The 20,484-nt window shown below is 39.0% G+C and overlaps 1 protein-coding gene across 3 annotated transcripts in view; it reads right to left on the bottom strand.

Moving 5' to 3' along the window:
• Positions 1 to 20,484, bottom strand: part of atp11b (ATPase phospholipid transporting 11B) — a 176,081-nt gene that overhangs the window by 132,335 nt on the left and 23,262 nt on the right. For all 3 annotated transcript variants that reach the window (XM_063045662.1, XM_063045661.1, XM_063045663.1), the window contains exons 2-6: positions 19,854 to 19,970; positions 15,022 to 15,111; positions 13,137 to 13,217; positions 9,989 to 10,096; positions 6,212 to 6,340 (exon numbers count right to left, since the gene is read on the bottom strand). In XM_063045662.1, coding sequence (XP_062901732.1) covers positions 6,212 to 6,340; positions 9,989 to 10,096; positions 13,137 to 13,217; positions 15,022 to 15,111; positions 19,854 to 19,970 — 525 coding nt within the window. The remainder of the gene's footprint in view (positions 1 to 6,211; positions 6,341 to 9,988; positions 10,097 to 13,136; positions 13,218 to 15,021; positions 15,112 to 19,853; positions 19,971 to 20,484) is intronic.

Here is a 20,484-nt window from a genome sequence, read left to right as displayed (position 1 = left end):
GAGTAGAGCAGTGGGCTAAGCACACACCCCTGAGTTACACCAGTGTTGATCTTCAGTGAGGAGGATATGTTATCACCAATCCACACAGACTGTGGTCTTCTGGTTAGGAAGTCGAGGATCCAATTGCAGAGGGAGGTACAGAGGCCCAGGTTCTGCAACTTCTCAATCAGGATTGTGGGAATGATGGTATTAAATGCTGAGCTATAGTCGATGAACAGCATCCTGACGTAGGTGTTTGTGTTGTCCAGCTGGTCTAAAGCCGTGTGAGGAGCCATTGAGGTTGCGTCTGCCACTGACTTATTGTGGTGAGAGGCAAATTGCAGTGGGTCCAGGTCCTTGCTGAGGCAGGACCTGGTAGTGAAGCATTGCTGCCATTCATACTATTGGGTTTTGCTTTGTAGGAAGTAATGTCTTGCAGACCCTGCCAGAGTTGCCATTCAGTTCAGAGCGTCAGTTCAATTTAACATTGTGTCAAATCAGTGCTGTAGGGACCAATGTAAACTAACATATACTCAGCAGTCTTCTGGCTTGTGCAATACAGTACCTAGTTCAAAGTAAATTACTTAAGTATGTATATGTTACTATATACTACCTTTAAGATTCATTTTCTTTTCGACATTTACAAGCTAAAAAAGAAATACAAAAGAAGTTACTAAAAACCATGAAGTTAAATGGGTGTGTTCAACAACTTGGAAAAAATTATGGATAATGTAAGAGGACAGAAAGTGTTGGGAAGGTTGCTGAAGTCTCCAGAATAAAGAATAAAACTAAATGCTTATAAAGGGATTAGAATTTCACTTCAGGCAACACGGAGACAAAGCTGTAAAGGAGAGCGGTGAGTTCTGAACTGATGAGCATTATATTTGAATACACGCAGTATACACAATAAGGTAAAAGACTTTGTAGTAGTTAAACACTGGGAGGTATAATGTTATGGGCACCATAGAGCCAAGTGGCCAGTCCCAAGGCTATACACACAGAACTCATGCAAGAAATCATCATTCAATAGCCAAAGTGGTAGTTTTATCCAACTATGTGGTAAAAATAGAACTGCCATGCTGACCTAACTTCCAACTAGCCAAATATACACATTGCTTCATGTAACACTGTACAGATGTAAATACACGAAAACACTTTTCATATCCATCTCAAGGTTGTATAATTTATGCATACCATAGAATCATAGAACACTACAGCACAGAAAACAGGCCATTCGACCCTTCTAATCTGTGCCGAAACTTTATTCCACTAGTCCCATTGACCTGATCCCAGTCCATAACACTCCAGACCTCTCCCATCCATGTATCTATCCAATTTATTCTTAAAACTTAAGAGTGAGCCCGCATTTACCATGTCAGATCATTCCACACTCCCACTATACTGAGTGAAGAAGTTCCCCCTAAACCTTTCCCCTTTCACCCTAAAGCCATGTCCTCTCGTATTTATCTCTCCTAAGTGGAAAGAGCCTACTCGCATTTACTCTATCTGTACCCCTCATAATTTTGTAAACCTCTATCAAATCTCCCCTCATTCTTCTACGCTCCAAGGAATAAAGTCCTAACCTGTTCAATCTTTCCCTGTAACTCAACTCCTGAAGACCCAGCAACATCCTAGTAAATCTTCTCTGCACTCTTTCAATCTTACTGATATCCTTCCCATAGTTAGGTGACCAGAACTGCACACAATACTCCAAACTTAGCCTCACCAATGTCCCATACAACCTCACCATAACATCCCAACTCCTATACTCAATACTCTGATTTATGAATGCCAGGATGCCAAAAGCCTTCTTTACAACCCTGTCTTCCCTGATGCCACTTTCAGGGAATTATGTGTCTGAACTCCCAGATCCCATTGTTCCTCGCACTCCTCACTGCCCTACCATTTACTGTGCATGTTCTATCTTGATCTGAGCTTTCAAAATTCAACACCTCACACTTGTCTGCATTAAATTCCATCTGCCATTTTCTGGCCCATTTATCCAGTTGGTCCAGATCCCTCTGCAAGCTTTGAAAGCCTTCCTCGCTGTCCACAACACCTCCAATCTTAGTGTCATCAGATTGGGAACAGGAATTGGGGCTTACCATTTCTGTGGATGATTGGGGGCAGATTTTACAATTAGTTAATACTTCCTCTATTTGTGCTAAACATTCCCTAATTCAATTTAAAGTGGTTCATAGAGCACATATGTCCAAAGATAAGTTAGCGCGTTTTTACTCGCATATTAATCCTTTCTGTGATAGATGTTCGGGGCAGATAGCCTCTTTAACTCATATGTTTTGGTCTTGCCCTACTTTGGAAACTTTTTGGAGAGATATTTTCAATATTATTTCTAAGGTATTAAATATAGATATCTCTCCTCACCCTATTACTGCTATCTTTGGACTACCTAAAATTTCTAGTAATCTTTCCCCTTCAGCCCGTAGAATGATTGCATTTCTTACTTTAATGGCGAAAAGATGTATTTTACAACATTGGAAAGAGCTTAATGCTCCAACTACCTTTTTTTGGTTTTCTCAGACGATTTTATGTTTGAATCTGGAGAAAATTAGAAGTAACCTTTATGATTCTTCATTTAAATTTGAACAGATTTGGGGACCTTTTATTCGATATTTTCATTTAATGTAATATTTACCCTTCTTGTTTTTTCTTCACTGTTTTAATGGAGGTCGGGATTGAGGACGTGATTTTAAGTTTAACTCTGTTTGTTTTCAAGTTAGCCCATTGCTTTGCTTTGCTTTTAGTTAGTTGCACGGTGGGTTTTTTTTTGGGGGTTTTTTTTTCTTTTTTTTCCATTGATATATATAAAATCTAGTATACTATTATGTTATCTTGGTTTCTTATGCTTAAATTACATTGTTTGTAGTATTTTCTTTTTGGTATTGTTATCTTTTGGAATTTTATTATACTTTAACATTGTATTAATGTTTATATGGCTTACCTTTTTTGTATACTTACTCAATAAAAAGATTTAAAAAGAAAAAAAGAATCTTAGTGTCATCAGCAAACTTGCTGATCCAATTTACTACATCATCTAGATCACTGATATAGACAACAAACAACAATGGTCCCAGAACACATCCCTGAGGCACACCACTAGTCACAGGCCTCCAGTCTGAGAAGCAATCATCCACTCCCACTCTGTCTTCTCCCACACAGCCAATTTCGAATCCAGTTTACAACCTCTCCATGGATACCTAGTGTCTGAACCTTCTGTACTAACCTCCCATGTGGGACCTTGTCAAAGGCCTTACTGAAGTCCATGTAGACAGCATCCACAGCCTTTCCTTCATCTACTTTCTTGGTAACTTCCTTGAAAAAGTCTAGAAGATTCGATACACACAATCTACCATGCACAAAACCATGCTGACTATCCTTAATCAGCCCTTGGCTGTCCAAGTACTTGTATATCCGATCTCTCATAACATCTTACAATAATTTACATACTACTGATGTTAGGCTTACTGGCTTATAATTACCTGGTTTGCTTTTGGAGCCTTTTTTAAACAACGGAACAACATGAGTTAGCCTCCAATCCTCCGGCACCGCACCCATGGCTAAGGACATTTTAAATATTTCTGCCAGGGCCCCTGCAATTTCTACACTAGTCTAAGGTCTGAGGAAATATCATGTCAGGCCTAGGGGATTTATCTAGTTTCATTTGCTGTAATACAGCAAGCACCTCCTCCTCTTTAATCTCTATATGTTCCATGACACTACTGCTCATTTCTCTTCCTTCCATATACGCTATGCCAGTTTCCTGAGTAAATACTGATGCAAAAACTGTTTAACATCTGCCCCATCTCGTGAGGCTCCACAGATAGACGACCACTCTGATCTTCTAGGGGACCAATTTTGTCCTTTACTGTCCCTTTTACTCTTAATATACTTGCAGAAACCCTTCGGGTTTATCTTCACATTATCTGCCAAAGCAACCTCATGTCTGCTTTTTGCCTTCCTGATTTCCTTCTTTATTATTTTCTTAAATTTTCTATACTCAAGTACCTCATTTGTTCATTGTTGCCTATACCTGCTATATACCTCTCTCTTTTTCTTAACCAGATTGCCAATATTCCTTGAAAACCAAGGTTCCCAAGCCTGTTAACTTTGCCTTTAATCCTGGCAGGAACATGCATACTCTGCACTCTCAAAATTTCGCCTTTGAAGGCCTTCCACTTACTGAACACATCCTTGCCAGAAAACAACTTATCCCAATCCACTCTTCCTAGATCCTTTCTCATTTCCACAAAATTGGCCCTTCTCCAATTTAGAACCTCAACTTGAGGACCAGACCTATTCTTATCCATAATTAACACTGATAATAAATGTACTTTGAATTACCTATTAGATTAAGATTACAATCAAGTAGAGCTAATTCTCCATGCTAACATTTGGAGCAATAAAAGTCAGCTCAAAATAGACATACTAATAAAAAGACTACTCACAATAAAGCAGAAAATATTGGAAAAACTGAGCAGGTCAAGAAGCATCCTTGGAGATAGAAAGAGTTAACATTTCAGGTTGATTAATTCTCATCAGAAAACAATCACTACTGATGCTAGTCTGCAAAACGGTTTCAGAACAAACCAAAGGAAGCAAAACACTCATTTTCAACTAGCCAACAACTCAGTAATCTTCCATATTTAACAACAGTTGTAAGAAGCAGGTTAACATTTACTGGGATATTTCACCATCCAATACCAATGGAAATCAAGCTGAATAAATCTTAATTGAATATATACTATCCTTACGCATTGGATAGTGAAGATAACCTTTGCAGGGCCAAAACAGTCGTTGTTCATTGGACTTATGGTCAGCACAATTGAACAGGATCAAACAACCCATCACCTTACTAATTCACAATCTTGTAAAGTGATGCTTTGAAAATTACTGTGTATAATTCTGGTTGCTCCATTACAGAAATGATGTGGAGGCTTATGAAAAAGGTGTTGAAGAGGTTTACCAGTTTGCTGCCTGTATTAGAAGGATTGAGTTAGAAGGATAGGTTAGACAAACTTAGGTTGTTTCCTCAGGAGCACCAGAGGCCAAGGGGGAGACCTGATGGAAGTGTATAAAATTACGAGAGATATTGAAAGGATAGACAATCAGCATCTTTTTCCCTGAGCAGAAATATCAAGTACAAGAGGTAAGAGGAAAAAAGGTTAAAGAACCTGCAGAGGGTAAGTTTGGTTGGTACGTAGCTGAAACTGGCTGCTGAGGGTGGAGTGGAAGCAGAAGTTTTAGATACATGAATATACAGAGAATGGAGGGATACACTAAAAGGGAACTTGGACTCTACCACATGAATAGCAATCATTGGTCACTCGCAGGATTTTACAACACCAGCATTAGTTGTACTTGGTATTTCGCATCCTTTGAGCCCAATACTCCAGCTCTGCACCAAATCCTACAACACAAGTTTATCTGAGTTCATATCCTATTCCATATACATGCTGTGTCCAATCTTGCAACAGCTGCAGTCCCAAGTCCAATTTTTCCCCCATTCTTGTCTACAACTTCCACCATTGCCATTTACTTCATTTCCACTGCTCCAGCTCCATCAGCAATCTGGTCATCTTCCAATTCCACCTATCCAAACTCTTACGATTCTCACCTCAGTACCCTGGTTCCACTCCAAATCATTACCAGGCTAAAAGTGTGCAACGCTAAAACGTCACATGCACTTCCTATTTGCAACTGGAGATAGCAGAGGGAAGGAAGGGTAAGACATTAGTTAAAATAGCTATTAGCGCTCTGATAGCCGTTGGTATCTACTGCACCGTCTTGGAACACAAAACAAACATTTAAGCAATCATCATAAATTAAGTATTGCCAAGTTGACCACTTTTAGTTCATAAACTTGTTTTCCACAAAAATATTCTATTTAAGATTACTGTTCTTATCGACTCCATAATAGAATACAGGTCAGAAATCTGAAATTCAAAGTTACCATAGATGTTCCAATGCAAATATTTGAATTTCCACCCGTGGATCTGAAAAAAGGTTACTTAGGTTCTGTACCCACATGAAAACAAAATAAATTAATTTACAAGGCAGACTTAGAAAGAAATGTGAACACTCAAGAAAATAATTTTTTACTCTAAAGGGTTTTATACAGAAATGTCATCTTAAATCATTGCCTCTTGCCGTTCATAGCCCAAGCCCAAGCAAAAGCAAAATATATTTCTCATGCAAGAAAAAAAATCCTGACCTTCAGATTAGTTTCTCCATCCAAACTTGCTGTAGTGACGTAGCATGTCCCATTTGCTCGGTCAGATGACAGCAGCACTAAATCTGTTGGAAAGGTTTGATCTTTTTCTATTTTGACGATATCACCAACCTATAGGTAAAAATAAAAGGCTGCCTAGTAGTTTGAAGGAAACCAATTTAAAGCTCAATATTACCTTTGGAGTATGCAGGCCTCTCCTTCACATGTTCTACCAGACTGTTGTCACCAGTACAATCTAGATAAATATACATGGGATCTATGGTAACTTGCAAATTTGGATTTGCAACTGGTTTGACCATGAAGACAAAGGATGGAAGGCTGTTATTCTGACTGGAGGTCCGTTATCAGTGGTGTACCACAAGGATCATTGCTGAGACTTCAGTTTATGATATATAGCAATGATCTGGATGAAAATGTCAATGATGTATTATCAAATTTGCAGATGAGACCAAAATTGGTGGAGTTGTAGAAAGTACAAAGGACCATCAAATAATACAGTGGAACATAAATCAGTTACATATGTGAGCAGACAAGTGGCTGGTGGAATTTAATCCCGGCAAATGCAAGGTGTCGAATCAGAATCAGATTTCCTACCACCGGCACGTGACGTGAAATTTGTTAACTTAGCAGCAGCATCTGAGGTCAAGTAGAAGGAGGGAGTATATAGTTAATGGTAAACCCCTTAACAACATTGAGGTATAGTGGAATCTTAGGGTTCAGGTCCATTGTTCATCGAAAGTAGCTATGCAAGTGAATAAGGTGATAAAGGAAGCACTTGGAATACTTGCTGTCACTGGTAGGGTATAAAAGTAAGAAAGTCAAGGACTTTGGGACTCACGAGCAACAATGAGTCCCAAACTGCAGGCTACATAAAATTTAATTTCAGACCACTTACAGTAGTATGCGCACATCAGGTCGCCCCTTTAGAGGAAAGTTTCAGAGATTGCAGAATAGAAAAAAAATTACTAGGATGCTGTTTGGATTAAAGGGAATGAGTTACAAGGGCAGACTGGACAAATTTGAGTCATTCACCTTAGAGCACATTATGAGAGGCATAGATAGGGTAGACAGTCAGAATCTGTTCCCATGTTAGAAATCATAACCAGAAGGCATGCCTTTAACGCTTGTGGGGAGGATGTTTAAAGGTTCTGTGAGGGCGGGAGGGGGGAGGGAGAGCAAAGTTTTTTAAGAAACACAACAAGTGATAGTTGCCTTGAGTGGGTTACCAATGATAGTAGTAGAACCAGATAGTCATCTAGAATTTAAGAGACTTTCAGACGACAGGTAAATATGAAAGGAAGGGAGGCATATGGATGATAAACAGGAGGAGGGCCTTTAGTATAAGTCAGCATCAAGATTGGCACCACAAAGGCTGAATGGTCTAATCAGTGCCGTACTGTTCTATCAGACAAATGGGAGAGGATATATGGAGTGAGCTATCAGAGAAAGCTGTAGAGTCCAGTACAATTACAATGTTTAAAAGACATTTAGGCAGGTACATGGATAGAGACAATTTAGAGGGATATGGGTCAAATGGAACTAGCTTGGGTAGACATTTGTCTCCATAGACAACTTGAGCTAAAGGGCCTGTTCCCATGCTCTTTAATTCTCTTACTGATATGAAAAAATCTTCCAATTTCACACTTGAATGGCTTAGCTTTAATTGTAAAATACTGCACCCTAAAGTAAATAGCTTGATTTAAAAAATTCATATACATTATGTAAGGTAATGTATATACATAGTATAGGTATGTAGTGTGAGCACGTGGCCAAGTGGTTAAGGCATTGGACTAGCGACTTGAAGGTCGTGAGTTTGAGCCCCAGCTGAGGCAGTGTGTTGTGTCCTTGAGCAAGGCACATAATCACACATTGCTCTGCGACGACACTGGTGCCAAGCTGTATGGGTCCTAATGCCCTTCCCTTGGACAACATTGGTGTCGTGGAGAGGGGAGGCTTGCAGCATGGGCAACTGCTGGTCTTCCATACAACCTTGCCGAGGCCTGTGCCCTGGAGAGTGAAGACTTTCCAGGCGCAGATCCATGGTCTCGCAAGACTAACAGATGCCTTTATTAGTATAGGTAACTCATACTAAACTTCAGATGTCTTGTGTTGATATCAGCAACTAATGTGATAGGGCTGAAGTAATCGAATTCTTTATATTGGAATGAAGTGAGGGAAGACAAATCTAATGCCTTTGCTATCAAATGCAACCCCACAACCCAAGATGGAGATGCACTCGAAAATAAAAATATTGAGTACAGAGGTTGGTGTTGAAGGGACAAACTTATATGATCAATTTCCCTGGAACTGTCCATCAGTCAGCTTTTGCATCTGTCTTAATAAAACCAATACTTTCCCAATAATGATTTTTCCCACTTCCAAGGTATAAGCAACCCTGATTCCCTCCTCTTGGCAGGATAAGTATGACAATCAATTCTGAGGGATACTTTGAACTTTCACATGTATAACACAGTTGACACAGCTTTGTAAAGATCTATTTGGCCAATTTGAGGTGGTAACATGACGGGTGAAGTCAAGGAGTTACTACATGTGGTGTAATTCACATGGATTTTAGCAGGACTTTTGACAAGGTCCCATATAGAGAATTGGTCACAAAAGTTAAAAACCCTGGGGACATAATGGAGAATAGCAAATCAAATTCAAAATTGGTGCAAAGGGTGTGCTGTCCTTCAATGGCAAAGGCATAGACCACAAAAGTGAGGTTGTGCGAGGGTATACACGCATCACCTTGCTATACACAACACACCCTCACAACACCTTGTTTGTGGTCTTCTGCTGCTGTAGACCCATCCACTCCAAGATTTGAAATGTTGTGTGCTCTGAGATATTCTTCTGCACACCACCTGAGTTGCTGTTGCCTTCCTGTCAACTTGAATCAGTCTAGACATTCACCCCGATCTCTCTCATTAACATTTTCACCCAGAGAACTGTCACTCACTGGATTTCTTTTTTGTTTTTCACACCATTCTCTGTAAACACTAGCAACTGTTGTGTATGAAAATTCCAAGAGATCAACAATTTCTGAGACACTCAAACTATCCTGTCTGGCCCCAACAATCAAAGTCACTTAAATCATATTTCTTCTCCATTCCAATGTTCGGTCTAAACAATAACTGAACCCCTTGACTATGTCTGCATACTTATATGCATTGAGTTGCAAACACAAGATTGGCTGATTAGATATTTCCATTTGGGAGCAGGAATACGGGTGTTCCTAATAAAATGGCTACTGAGTGTAAATTTTAAAAATATAAATTAAATATAAAGTAAAATAAATAAATAAATACACAAAATGGTTAATTACAAATTAAATGCTGCATACAGTTCTAGTTATATTACAGGAAAGATGTGTTTCCACTGGAGATGAGGGAATCAAAAAGTAAAAAACTGCAGATGCTGCACCTCCAAAAGCAGAAAATGCTAGAAATAACCACAAGATCAGGCAGCAACTGTGCACAGAGAAACAATTGCTATTGATGAGCTTTAATCATGATGAAAATTTGGAAATATTGTAAATTGCAGAGAAGGCTCGAGGGAACAAAGTAATATGAAAGATTGAATGACAAAAATGATGTTAACTGATATCACTTCTTAATTGCAGGTGATCAGTCTGGAAGAAATGTAAATATTGCTATACTAGAGATGAAGAGGAAACAACAGATTTAATCTAAAATCATCATTGAAAGATGTTGCACACATCTCAATGTCACTTCACTACCAAAACTATGACAGACTTACCCTTATGTTTTGTGATCTTGTCTGGACAAGTCTACCACTCCGAATTACATACACAGGGGTGTTATTTACTTCATTGTCTGCTTTATGCCGTAACCAATCTTCATAACCCTAATGAACAAAAAGCATAATTAACAAAAAATATAATTTCCTTCCAAGTTAAATTATACGCATTTTTAAGCATTTAACAAATATAAGGTTTACACTATTAAACTAACATGCTATCAATAATCTGTTTTAAAAATTGTCTCCTCTTATACCTGCATATTTTGAAATGAAGTAATTTCCATTATAATGGTACATGGTTGATCTGCAGTTAACTTTCATTTTCTTTAAAAATGGAGATAACTACATACATTTAGCTCGGAAATGTAGGGACAGCTATTAATTTACACACCGAAATGTATTCATGGTTCAATTTAGCAGCTCACTTTTAAGTGTTTAAAAAATGAAGTTACTTCTCAAAATACAATGTACACATCTAAAAGCGATTAAGTAGCAATACTCTCAAATTACAATATTAAGGCCACACCTTAGATGAAACTAACATGACTTTTCTCATACTACTTTCATGGTTTGGATTGCTAAACAAAGCTTTTTATAAATAAGGTATTTAATCAAATAGGTGAAACTGAAAATACACTAATCTTTGTTAAAGCAATGCACAATTTATGTTCTTGTCCAAACAAAGAATCAGGATTTTGACAACTTGTATACCAATCTGAACTTGTGCTATGCTCCATATAGAACAGTACAACTCTGATGTGAAGGTGATGCAGATTTAGACTCACAGGTAAGAGTCATACTGCATGGAAACAGGCCCTTCAGCCTGACTTGTTCATGGAGACCAACATGTCTATCCAGGTTTGTTCCATTTGCCTGCATTTGACGTAAAAATCACTGAATCCTTTCTATCCATGTACCTGCCTAAATGCATTTTAAACATTCTAATTGTACATAACTCTACAGTCTCCTATGGCAGCCCACTTGGTATACCCACCACCATTTGTTTGGAAAATGTTGCTCATCATTTGAGGAGAGGAGAATATGGCGGCGCGACACAGCGCACAGCGGTCACTCCAGTGATGAATATCTGTTATCTGTCAAGTAGGGTGACGTGCACAATCCTGATTTGATGGAGGCAGACATGAGAGCCCAGAGGAACATCTGGTGAAACTTCTGAAATGCCTGTTTCGCTGCCGCTGCTACTGTGTGATCCAGAATCTCTGGAGGGGAAGGCCCCGAGTCCTCAGCTTTGCTTGTTGCTCGGTGGCCGGGGCGGAGTCGAAGCGCTCAGCAGAGATGGTGCTCGGTGTCGGAGGGCTGGTCGGAGGCTCAAAGTTTTTGGATGGACTCAGAGTTGGCTGTAGTCGGGTGCTTCCAGGGTGCTGCACCGGCAAGTTTGCGGCACTGGAGGTTCATGGCAGGAAGAGTTTCTCCCTTCTACCGTCTGCGTGAGATGATGGGCTATCAAGACTGAGACTTTTTTTTAACCGTGCCCATGGTCTGCTCTTTATCAAATTATGGTATTGCTTTGCATTGTTGTAACTATATTTTATAATTATGTGGTTTTTGTCAGTTTTAGTCTTGGTCTGTCCTGTGTTTCTGTGACATCATACTGGAGGAACATTGTATCATTTTTTTAATGCATGCATTTCTAAATGATAATAAATGAGGACTGAGTGTCCTCATAATTTAATCTAATCTAATCTAAATGCTTACATTGCGGTCGTCATCTATCTACTTACAATGGAAATAAAGGCACTGAAAACTGAACAATAGGTATTAAATGTTATAATCTAGGGATCAAGCAAGAGATAAAACTTAAAGCAAACAGTGTTGGGATCTTATTCTGGCAACAACGGTTTCAAAAGTCCAAAGTTCAAAAGTTCAACGTAAAATTTATTATCAGAATACATACATGTCACCACATATAACCCAGAGTTTCTTTTTCTGTGGGCATACTTAACAAATCTATGAAACAGTAACTGTTTTATAGATAAGCATCAGGAACTGTTAATTGTAAACAAACTGTGGAAATAAAGATATAAATAAATAGCAATAAATAACAAGCATAAATGAATCATTAATGAATGCAGCTATCCCTTTTGTTCAAAAGCCTGATGGTTGAGGGGTAGCAACTATTCTTGAACCTGGTGGTGTGAGTCCTGCCTGGGTGGTGAGGATCTTTGCTGATGGATGCTGGTTGCTGCTTTTCTAAGGCAACGTTTCAAAAATACACATCATACATCTATTTACTTCAGCTTAACTTACCTTAAGATCATTTAAAAATAAATGTTTGCATAAATAAAAAAGGTAAACTGAAATGCTTAAATACAGCTAGCTTGGTTTAATGCATCTAACAAAAAAGCAGATTTCAAAGAGCATCTAAAATACATTTGACATAAAAGTTCTTGTAATTTGACATCATTTTAAAAAGGTTAGCCACTGCCAGCAACTGTTTTAGACTTCACACTTAAAAGTCTGGATGATAAAGATCACATGCAATTGTACTCTGTTCAATAAGGCACTGCAGTGGGAGAGATTAAAGGAATACATATGGTTCACTGTAGATCACACCTTGGTATCAGCCCAACTTAATACATGGCAATTAAAGTCAACTACTGCAAGTCAAACAACTGAATGTAACAGAGAAAATGGCATACAGAATCCCTAGACTGTCATTGATCATTTTCGATTTCAAATCTGATTCTAAATTCTGAAAATACAATCCAAATCAAGCTCGTCAGATTAAATGCACATATGCAATTGTCAAAAAACCAGTATTTATTCTGAAAATAGAAAATGCACAAGGCTGAAAATCGTTCGATTCTGGTCATTGTTAAGGGTGGTCCTGCAGGTAAAACAACTTAATCTATCCTTGCACACCATACCAAAGTAGTAATCTGTAAAATTTTCTCCTTAAACTGAATTAATAAGAACCAAGTGAAGAACAAGACAGAAAAATCAACTAGTTACACAAATATCTTCAAGAACAGAAGAACTACTCTAAGTGGTTAATCCAATAGCTACATTATTAAGTTAGAAACTGCTTATAACATGGTATAACCAAACTTTAAAATAAAACTTTACAAACGTAGTACATTGCTTTACAAAAGCTAATGCTTTGAATATTAATTTTACTCCTTACCTGTTTAATTGCAGTTACTGTAATTACAAAGAACAATGGCAGACCACTGGTGAAGGGACTTGTTGGAGTATCTATCATTAACTTGAAAATGAATGAATACAATTCCATAAATTATGTAAACATTAATATATACATGTTTTATAATATTACTGGAGCACTTAGTACAATACAATAGATTAAACAGCTGTCGATATCATGTCAACCGTGCCCTGTATAATTTACTTTCACTATAATGAAAATTATCAAGAAAATTAATTATTGGAGTAATACTTTCCACTGGCACTAATTTCATTTGCCTTTCCTGCAAAATAAAATGTTTTGTTTTCCAAAACCTTTACTAATAGCAACATTTAACTTTACTGATGGATCTTTCATATTACAATAAACAGATACGCCAGAACAATCAAATCAATTACATCGGGACTACTTTAAAGTGCACAGATTGTTAGAGTAGAATAATTTTTCAAGATGCCTTTCCCTCTAAGGAGGGCTGGCTTGTTGTGGGCGCATCTAGCTGCTGAAAATTCTTATCATATATTGGTAAGAAAAACTTGCCAATGTGCATACTACTTACCGGAAATATGCTGTAAATTTGACAAAAAATTCTAACATATCATGAATGTTCTGGTAAACTATTGCAAAGCAAAAGGAGTTAATGTGCCAGTTCCATGAATACTAAACTCTGCAATGGGTGGCAGCTGTTTTCTTTTTGACCAGAGCCTTAGGGGCAAAAAAATTAACACTGGATATATTATGTGCTACGAATGTAAAGTTCAATCTATGCTTCTTTCAAAGCTTAATATAATCAGAATACCTTCTACCACAACTCAAGAATATTAGCCCTAACATCAATATATTGGAAACATTGTTCTTCAATAATATAATTTTATATTTTCCCCCAGTAATTATTAACCTAACATTTCATTAAATAGAAAATTAAGTTCAAGAAGATTTATATTACAAGTGAAGGCAAATTTGAGAGATTAATTCATCAATTATCACAATTAGTTTCAGCATTAGAAATCACATAGCATGATGTCAGACAGCTTAAAATAGTGAAATAAGAACAAAAGAACATTAGGAAATAAGCACAGAAATTGCATTCTTTCTTGGGCAAGATGACCAATACCCCCATTATGAACTTACCAATGCCCTAAAGAATTGCATTTCCTTACTCGTGTACTTTGAGTTTCAATAAGGTCCCACATCAGTAATTAACATGCAAAAATTAAGCACATTGATACTAACATGGATGGAGAACTAGTCAGCAGAATGAGCACTAAAAGTAGGAATAAAATGGTCTCTTTTGAGTGGAAAGCAGTAACCAGTAGAGATCAGCATTAGGATTTATGAGCATATTAAATGCAATACATGCCTATTCCCTAAAGAGTGACATAAAGGTTAGCAAGAGCGTAAAAGATAAGAAAGCAGAGAAACTCCAGGCTGATATTGACACATTGAGGGAATAGGCAAAAATGTGCAGGCAAAGTAGAATATGGATTCCACTTTGTTGACAAAAAAAATAGGGCAGAAAGTAATTACATGAAGTGATACATCGTGAATGGTGAAGGTACCTTAGATGCCTCTTGTACCAGTCACTGAAAAGAAAAAGCAGGTGGTTTTTAAGAAAGCAAGTGGAATGTTGGCCTTTGTAGAAAAATATTGTTTAAATGATGTTAGCATTCAGAGATCTGGGTATTTTCAAAAATGAAAGTCAGCATGGACTGACAGCAAGCAATTAAAAAGGCAACTAGAGCACTGAAGTGGAGATGAAATGAAGCACGAACTTAAACAAGACCAATTTATAATTTAATATTGTTAATTCCAAAGCAGGAAGAAATTTCAACCCATGATATTCATCACATTTGGTTTCAGATAAACTTACTTGTACAAGAAAAATTACAAGAAAGTAGAAATTGGCTATTCTTCTGAATTGTTCAAATAAATTTTTAGGGATAAAATTCCAAATTGTGTACTGCAAGAAGAAAAAAAGAAAAAATAAGTACACATGTAACACAAAAGGATTCAATACAAATATAAAATAAATTCTATCAAATTAAAAGATACCCAATTATCTGAAATTAGTGCTCTTAAATTTGGTGTCAAATTACAATATTTATGCTGGGTGGCAGGGTGGAGATTCGTCTCTACCAAAGGAGGCAGAAGGAGCTCCTTCTCTCTGCTAGTCTGTGGGTCACCCTTGAGCAAAGTGTAGCCCTGGCTTAGCAACCATCCCCACCTCCCCCCGCCACCCGCAGGTCACGTGAAGCCACGGGTCATATGAGCAGCTGGTGCATATCATAAGTCTTGGTTATGCGACCACTGATGACAAGCAGACAATCTCTAAAGAGTATTGATACTGGCTGGGGTCACCTGTCATGTGAAGACACTGCCCAGAAGGTGGCAGTGGCAAACCACTTCCGCAGAAAAAAATTACAAGAACAATCATGGTCATGGAAAGACCATAATCACCCACGTCATTCGACATGGCACATACCAAATGAATATTTATGCAAATCAAACTAATGGCAAAGCACTGCATGAGCCGATGAGTTTGTGACCTACCCTGGCTTTGTAACAAGTCACCTTTAAAGGGAAAAAAAACACCGGATTCTTATCTATAACCCAATTACAAAACAAACTTCAATATTAAGATATGGTAGTAAAATGCTTTCAAGGTTACCCAGATTCCAAGAAATTGAAGACAATTTTGCACTGCAGTTGATTATCTTGTACTTAATCATCTAACTAAAAAGAACCATTGTTAAAGGTAAGTAACTTCATGGCATTTCATTTCAATGATATCATGCAAATCAATCTTTTAGTTTACTTGTCAATAACTTGTGTTCCATGAAATTTCTGCACACACAAACCTGCAACCAGGTAGAGTAAACTCTGATAATCTAATACTCTCTAGACTTATCGTGCTAGACTGGAAAATTTTCTGCACTGTCAAATATTACTCCCATTAATACACCTGGACACTTTTACAACAGGAATTCTGCAGATGCTGGGATTTCAAGCAACACACATCAAAGTTGCTGGTGAATGCAGCAGGCCAGGCAGCATCTCAAGGAAGAGGTGCAGTCGACGTTTCAAGCCAAGACCCTTCGTCACTCTTCCTTCAGTTAGTCCTGACGAAGGGTCTCGGCCTGAAACGTCGACAGCACCTCTTCCTAGAGATGCTGCCTGGCCTGCTGCGTTCACCAGCAACTTTGATGTATGTTGCCTGAACACTTTTAATCAGCTTTTAAAAAAAAACAAGTTACACAGCAGTATCAAAGCCTCTCAGAGGTTTCAGTAAATTTAAAGAGAATCTGGAAGACAGGCCCTGCCAAGTTTACAGGTAGAAAAGGAAACAAAACCAAGTGACTTAGACCCTGAACCATTGTGATTTCTAAACAATCCACTGATTGCACACAGCAATTTATGGCCTAGTATTCACCCATTCCATTTAAAAATGAATATTATTTAACAATGGTGAAAAGACCTGAGTTTGCCTATAAAGAGCAATGGAGAGAAAAATTCCTTGGTTCTAATTCTGCATACTAATCTACCCTGAATTTTCATTGCTGTTCCATGGTTCCCTGGTGATGCTAAGGCACCAAACATGCTACAAGCCCTTTTACCCCTCTTAAGCAAAAGTGAAAACCTTTTGTCAATCCAAGCTTTTGATCATTCATTTATTTCAAATATCTTTGGTGGCACTAAGTCAGATCTTACTTACTAATGTTTATGAAACAAAGTCTCACTACTTTACACAAATGTAAATCATTGTCATTGCACTGAGCGTCATTTTTTAACATTACTAGCCTACTCTCAGATTTCAACAAGTATGTCCAGGAGACCTGAATCCAAACATTATTCAATAAATGTCGTAAGGAAATACATTTGTGTATTGACAGGCTGGAGGAAAAAGAACATCTTATTCGGAAAAGGCTCTTAGGTGGTCCAACAAAAGGTATTTAAAATTGTGTGTTTGATAGGCAAAGGAAATTTTTTTTGCCACATGATTAAGAGAGACACTTTCTAGGAGCCCAAAACTAGGGAGTATAAATATAAGCAAGTAACAATAAACCCAAGAAAGAACTTAGGAGCAACCACTTTTTTCCAGAGAGTAGTTAGAATGTGAAACCTGTGATATTCGAGACAAATACCTTCATGCTTGTAAAGGCACATGGCTATATTTAAAATATATTAACGCATGACAAAGGACTGAATACATCAACAAAGTTTGATCAAAGAGAGTAACAGGGATAGTAAACACAAGAGATTCTGCAGATGCTAGAAATCTAGAGCAACACATACAAAATGCTGGATGAACTTAATAAGTCAGTATCTATGGAGGGGAATGAACAGCTGACATTTCAAGCCAAGTCCCTTCATCAGGTCTGGAAAGGAAGGAGACAGAAGCCAGAATAAGAAAGTGGGAGGAGGGGAAGGAGTAGAAGCTGGCAGGTAACACATGAGACCAGGTGAGAGGGAAGATGGGTTGAGGAAGGGGAGATGTAGTAATGTCAGAACGGCAATGGGAAGTCAAATTGAATTGGGTAGCCATTGGGAGATCCTGTGGCAGACAAAGGTACTTGACGAAGTGGTCCACCAGTCTCTGTTGGGACTCACAAACATAGGAACCACACTGTATCTCCCATCATCAGGCCAAGAGGATGAAGGAGCAACACCTCATTTCCCACATTCTCCTTACCTGGTCTCATCTATCATCTCAAACACGAGGAAATCTGCAGATGCTGGAATTTCAAGCAACACACATCAAAGTTGCTGGTGAACGCAGCAGGCCAGGCAGCATCTCTAGGAAGAGGTACAGCTGACGTTTCGGGCCAAGACCCTTTGTCAGGACTAACTGAAAGAAGAGCTAGTAAGAGATTTGAAAGTGGGAGGGGGAGGGGGAGATCCAAAATGATAGGAGAAGACAGGATGGGGAGGGATGGAGCCAAGAGCTGGACAGTTGATAGGAAAAGGGATATGAGAGGATCATGGGACAGGAGGCCTAGGGAGAAAGAAAAGGGGAAGTGGGTGAAAACCCCAGAGGATGGGTAAGGGGTATAGTCAGAGGGACAGAGGGAGAAAAAGCAGAGAGAGAGAAAAAGAATGTGTGTATATAAATAAATAAATAAATAAATAATGGATGGGTACGAGGGGGAGGTGGGGCATTAGCAGAAGTTAGAGAAGTCAATGTTCATGCCATCAGGTTGGAAGCTACCCAGACGGAATATAAGGTGTTGTTCCTCCAACCTGAGTGTGCCTTCATCTTTACAGTAGAGGAGGTCGTGGATAGACATATCAGAATGGGAATGGGATGTGGAATTAAAATGTGTGGCCACTGGGAGATCCTGCTTTCTCTGGCGGACAGAGCGTAGGTGTTCAGCCAACCGGTCTCCCAGTCTGCGTCGGGTCTCGCCAATATATAGAAGGCCACATCGGGAGCACCGGACGCAGTATATCACACCAGCTGACTCACAAGTGAACTGTCGCCTCACCTGGAAGGACTGTCTGGGGCCCTGAATGGTGGTAAGGGAGGAAGTGTAAGGGCATGTGTAGCACTTGTTCCACTTACAAGGGTAAGTGCCAGGAGGGAGATCGGTGGGGAGGGATGGGGGGGATGAATGGACAAGGGAGTTGCGTAGGGAGCAATCCCCGCAGAAAGCAGAGGGGGGAGGGTAAGATGTGCTTAGTGGTGGGATACCGTTGGGGGTGGCGGAAGTTACGGAGAATAATATGTTGGACCCGGAGGCTGGTGAGGTGGTAGGTGAGGACAAGGGGAACCCTATTCCTAGTGGGGTGGCAGGAGGCTAGAGTGAGAGCAGATGTGCGTGAAATAGGGGAGATGCGTTTGAGAGCAGAGTTGATGGTGGAGGAAGGGAAGCCCCTTTCTTTAAAAAAGGAGGACATCTCCCTCATCCTGGAATGAAAAGCCCCATCCTGAGAGCAGATGCGGCGGAGACGGAGGGGTTGCGAGAAGGGGATGGCATTTTTGCAAGAGACAGGGTGAGAAGAGGAATAGTCCAGATAGCTATGAGAGTCAGTAGGCTTATAGTAGACATCAGTGGATAAGTTGTCTCCAGAGATGGAGACAGAAAGATCTAGAAAGGGGAGGGAGGTGTCGGAGATGGACCAGGTAAACTTGAGGGTAGGGTGAAAGTTGGAAGCAAAGTTAATAAAGTCAACGAGCTCAGCATGCGTGCAGGAAGCAGCACCAATGCAGTCGTCGATGTAGCGAAGGATAAGTGGGGGACAGATACCAGAATAGGTTTGGAACATAGATTGTTCCACAAAGCCAACAAAAAGGCAGGCATAACTGGGACCCATACGGGTGCTCATGGCTACACCTTTAGTTTGGAGGAAGTGGGAGGAGCCAAAGGAGAAATAATTAAGAGTAAGGACTAATTCCGCTAGACGGAGCAGAGTGGTGGTAGAGGGGAACTGGCATCTATCATCTGCCAGCTTGTGATACTTTCCTCTCTCCCCACCTTCTTCTTCTGGCTTCTGCCCCCTTCCTTTCTAGTCCTGAAGGATCTAGACCCAAAATGTTGACTGTTCATTCCCCTCCACAGATGCTGGCTGACTTGCTGAATTCCTCCAACAGGAGTAATAAGACCGGCATAGCTTAATGTAGTAAGCAGAGAATTGTGAAGTAAATTTTCTAAATACTGTTTTGAAAAAGATTAAGGTAAACCACTGGTTTACATTCCTGATTACCTTGGATGATATTATCTTGTTGTCTGGAAACTTCTGGTGAACAAAATGAGTGTGCTGAGGGAAGTGATTGGAAACATATATTGTCCTTGTGGGACTCTGATGTGGTGGGTCAAATCCCTGCAAGATAGGAGACATTTGTCAGTGATATTTTTAAATGTCAATTAGAGATTTCAACATAAAATTTAAATACCCACAAAAAAAGTATCCAAACTTATTTTCCCAAAACTAATTATGAAAGTCATCACTGTGGTATCTCAAAGGAAGAAGTGTCACACCATACCAGGCAATGCTAGTGCCTTGGAAATAAAGACTGAAGACTTAAAGGCAAGAGGAAACAGCTGACAAAATTCAATGTGCATTTTTAAAATTAAAAATAATTCAACTAATTTATTGAAGTTTACGCACACAGTAATGCATCTTCAATCTCTGATGCAAATATGCTTGCAAGCTCCTGTAGATGTGGTTCTGTCCATTGCCTAGAAGTTGACACACTGCTCAAAAGTTAACCTAATCAGCATATAATTTTAGCATGACAATTCGGACTTGTACAATATATGCAATTAAGTTAAACTTGGCAGCTTTCATTACTACCCAGCTTGGGATGCAAATATTTAAAACATAACTTTACGAT

The sequence above is a fragment of the Mobula hypostoma genome, chromosome 4 (assembly GCF_963921235.1).
Source record: "Mobula hypostoma chromosome 4, sMobHyp1.1, whole genome shotgun sequence".
NCBI lineage: Eukaryota > Metazoa > Chordata > Chondrichthyes > Myliobatiformes > Myliobatidae > Mobula > Mobula hypostoma.
The sequence above is the reverse complement of the archived record's forward strand: the minus strand, read 5'-3'. Positions and strand labels throughout refer to the sequence as shown.